The sequence below is a fragment of the Peromyscus eremicus genome, chromosome 5 (assembly GCF_949786415.1).
Source record: "Peromyscus eremicus chromosome 5, PerEre_H2_v1, whole genome shotgun sequence".
NCBI classification, from domain to species: Eukaryota; Metazoa; Chordata; class Mammalia; order Rodentia; family Cricetidae; genus Peromyscus; species Peromyscus eremicus.
The window spans coordinates 125,705,185-125,709,411 of record NC_081420.1 but is presented as its reverse complement, the minus strand read 5'-3'; the positions used below and the strand labels follow the sequence as shown (position 1 = coordinate 125,709,411).

Below are 4,227 nucleotides of genomic sequence, written 5' to 3'. Positions count from 1 at the left end.
TCCAGGAGAGGGGAGAGGGGAGGGCTGCTGGTCTTTTCAGCTCAGGGACCAGCCCAGCAGGAGTGGTCATTAGGCAGCAGGGCTCTGGGCTATGCATGTCTCTGACAGGATTTGCACACCTGAAGAGCTAAGCATGTGTGGCCTGTGCCTCAGCTCTCCTCAGGGACACTGGTGCCCTGCAGTTCTCTGAGGGTGTTGGAAACAACCCCAAATTAGAGAGCTTGGTCTCTGATAAAGCTCTTTCTAGAGCTCGAAGTCAATATCTAATTTTTCACAAATATTTCACCATCTTCTATTACCTGTACTATCTTGTCACAGCCAGTCCACTGCCCCTGCTCTGTTGGACTGGCGGCACACTCTGACTCCATGTTCACCAGGAAGTCTGATCTGGCCCAGTCCAGATGGGAATCTCTCAGCAGACTTCCTGCACAACCAGCCCCCACACACACACACACACATTCCATCTCACACTACATACACCTTGCTGAAGCTCAACTCCCAAACTATGATGTGGAGTCTCTGATGTCTGGACATTTGCCTCTATAGAAATGAGACTTGTGTGATCTTTTCCCATGAAAAATGTCATGGTGACTGATGGGTGGGTTCCCTTAGTCCCTCAGAAGCTCTCATGAGCAGGTCTGTGACCCCTCTAAGTCCTGCACAGCCTGATTGGCTTCACTGGGGAGATGAGCACCTTAGCTGCCCCAGGTCACATATGTGGGACAACAATTGGTGGGAGTCATCAATGGAATTGTCATGAGGAGAACAACAGAAGCATGGTGAGTGGCACTTGGATTGTTTCCAGGCCATATTCATAAACACAGGAGGAAATATAAATAAAACCATGACATTGTTACTCATAGACTGCCCCAATATTGAAGAAAAGCTAAGGATTATTTCAAGAATATCCGCATGGTTTAAACATTGTCCATAGCATCCAATACCCCTGAAATCTATGGCCACTCCTCTCTTCACATTGTGTCTTCATTATGGGAAATGGTGAGTGTGTGCCTAGCCTTGTGCACATGGGAAGCAGGGACCTGGTGACATTGCAATTTGTCCTCATCAGACCCTGAAATAGTACTGCTACCCAGCTACAGGAGCCTGAAACTAAAGCAGAAACCCTTTGAAGGATACCTGGTCAGCCAGACCTCTAAGCACATGACCTAGCTCTTAGGACCCCAGCAAACGGCAGCCAGCCACAACTATCTGTATTTCTAGCACCTCTCTCAGGCATTCGCCTGGTCTCTGTCAAGGCAGTGGCTTTTGCCTCCCTTTCTCCAGGATGGTCTGTCTCTATGTAGCCTCTCACAAAACCAGTGTGGTCTGCTTAGGGAAACTGCTAGGCCCTGTACAAGCATGCTGAGGGGACATCACAACCACAACTTAGACAATGAAAAACAAACGAACAATTTATTAAAACCAATACTTAAACTAACACAGTATCGAAAATAACCAGAATAATAAAAACAGTTACTCAGGGGATGGGGAGGCTGGCTGTGGGGCTGAGAATGCTGGGGGTTCAAATCCGGGAGGGATTCTGTGGGGAACAAGAGAACTGGTGCTGTCTGCAGAGCAGATACTGATGGTTCAGCAGAAGGGAAACAGGTGGCAGGGCCATTCCCTGGGGAGGGAGACCCACTGCAGCAAAGTCAGGTGTGCAAAAGCTGCAATATCTGCTGACATGAGGACACTCAGTATCCACAGCTGCTAACCCGTGTGGTGACCCACCGCTGCTGCCACATCTCACGGGTGTCACAGAAACTTCTGTTGCTTGTTGTGGTCTCCAGCTCCGGTGTAGCTGTCTTCGTTGTTGATTAACAGACTTCAAGCTCCAGATCTGTGCATTTGCGGCTCCCCAGATCTAAGGATGTGCTGCTGATGCAGGCATCTCTAGAAGGGGAAGAGGCAGTGGAGTGCAGGAGGAGACAACATGCCCAGGATGAGACCTCCTTCTCAGCCTTTCCAAACACAGAGGAGATCATGTGTGCCTGGAATCCCAGACCGTATTCTACAAAACGACATGTGCCCAGGCTAGAGTCCAGTAACAACCCCTGCAAAGAGGAGCCTCTCAAGGATCCCCCCAGCTCTCCAGGTACTGAATCCTCCTGACAGGGTGTCAAGCACCTACCTGAGGCTTCCTCAGTGCTGGCCTCTGAGTCACTGGCCACTTCTGCCTGCAGCTGGGTCAGGAGTTCATTGACACGAATGACAACATCTGAATGGGGAATGTTGACAATCAAGTAGTTCTTCACTTGTTTCAGAATGGACAGGACTGATGCCTGGCAAAAATCCTCAGGGAACTTCTCAATCCGTATGTCCAGGAGGGTGGAGATGGCTCTGGGTTAGGAGACAGACAGCCCAGTCGGTGGCCTGGACTCTCCTTTGCCGCCCCTCTCAAGGCTCCGTGCATGTGAGACTGCAAGGAAGAAGATCTCCAGCCCTTATGCAAATGAGCACAGTGAGCAGGGCTGTGAGGTCCATGGGAGCTGGGAGCTCCGCACACTCCTTTCTCAGGCTCTAACGGAGCGCAGCTGACCAGGCCTGGATGAGATGGGCTGAGATCAGGGTAGAGTCTCACGGGGGCACCGGAGGCCACAGGCTTCCTCCATATTCCCACTAGCAAGGACCCTGCCCATGCAATTCTTCTCACCCTCCAGGAAATACTCCGACATCAGTATGATAGAAAGCAGGAGTGTGAGACCCAAGCATCATCCCTGACCCTTAGAACCCAAATGACCCGACTCTGGAGAGCCAAGGCCTTTCTCTTGTTGCAAAGCCCACTTACCCCATAACTTCTTCATCCTCTTCACAATCAGGGTAGAAGTATGCATACCTAGAGGAGAACAGGAAGGATGTCATCTGTAGAGTCTCAGGTCCCCATCCAAAAGACCTCTAGGGGGACACTGATACCTGGAGAGGAATCTAAGTCCAGTACCTAGAAGTCCTGTCTGCTCTCAGTATTATGAATTCACCCTGATACAGTAGGTGCTTCAAATATGTTTGTGCAGTGGGTGATCACAAACATCTCTATCCAGACATCCCAGTGCACACCAGGTTCCTTGGATTACCCTCCACGGGTCTCCACTCTGGACACATCTCTATTCGGTACTCCAATAGGAATTCTAGAACCTCCTTTACAATAGGAGAAGTGCTTTGGTCAAGGCTCAGAAAAACTGGGCCAAGGATAGAGAGCTTCTTGAAGGTACAGAGAACATCCACACTCATTAGAGTCTCAGCTCTGGACACACCAGTCCCTAAGGCCAAGCCTGGAGGAAGCACTTTCTGACTTCATGCTGTTGGGTGAATAGTCAACAACACTCTAGAAAATAAGGAGGCTCAGAGGAAGGCAGAGAGCTTCCCATAACCAGGAGAGGATCTGAGGCCTCTGAGCTTGGAGGTGGGCACTCACTGCTTGAACAGCAGGCCTGGCACCCACTGCATGGTGACAAACCTTTGATATATGTAAATGAATGTGAGAACAACAGAGGGATCCCCAGTCTGCAGGGAAATCACCAGGTGAATCACCACCTCTTCCAAAGCACTGAAGCGAGACTTTCTATAGGACTTCTTCAGGTCCTTTGGGGCAGACTCCTTCTCAACCTGAGGAGAGATCAAGGTGGATGGTTCCAACAGGCACAGGACAACAACATTCTGATTGGCTATTATTATTCCAAGTTTTCCTGAATCTTTACGCTGCCAAACTCCCAAAGTGAAATTTGGGGAAACTCTGAGATTTCAGAGTGATTACCTGGTCTGTGTGATCCTGGCCCTGGCTGCCCTGGGTCGAGTTTGTTCCTCTCCGGCCAAATGGCCAGAGGCGTTGGAGCCAGGAGTGAACCCGGGATCTCCGGGTACCACCATGGCCTCCACCATGGCCTCCTCTTTTCTCTTTCTTATGGTCTGAGCCTCGAGTAATCCCAAGACAACAAGAAAACATCCTGCTCTGACTAGAGTATCAGGACAAATGAGCCTGCTAGGCTGTCTCTAAGCAGCTGGCTGCCTGGTTGCAGGGTTCTGCATTGTTGGGTCATTGTTAAGGAAGTGAGGTCACTCTTGGGGACCCCTGCCTGAGTCCCCTCCTCACACAGGGCCATCCCAAAAGTCTCCTAGGTCCCCTCCCACCTCCCAGGTGCCCTACTTGACACAGTCAAACAGGCACTTCCCACCCCACTGCTCCCAGGGATGTCTGGGTACAGGAAGCACCTCAGCTTTGCAATCTGAGTC

At 50.6% G+C, this 4,227-nt stretch overlaps 1 protein-coding gene across 1 annotated transcript; it reads right to left on the bottom strand.

Moving 5' to 3' along the window:
• Window positions 1-1,396: 1,396 nt before the first annotated feature.
• LOC131911987 (ral guanine nucleotide dissociation stimulator-like) lies at window positions 1,397-4,022 on the bottom strand. The gene is made up of 5 exons (XM_059264463.1): window positions 3,752-4,022; window positions 3,455-3,603; window positions 2,789-2,836; window positions 2,132-2,340; window positions 1,397-1,893 (listed from the first exon to the last, which is right to left on the bottom strand). The coding sequence occupies exons 1-5, from the start codon at window positions 3,938-3,940 to the stop codon at window positions 1,865-1,867; spliced, it is 624 nt and encodes a 207-aa protein (XP_059120446.1). The 5' UTR covers window positions 3,941-4,022; the 3' UTR covers window positions 1,397-1,864.
• Window positions 4,023-4,227: the final 205 nt, after the last annotated feature.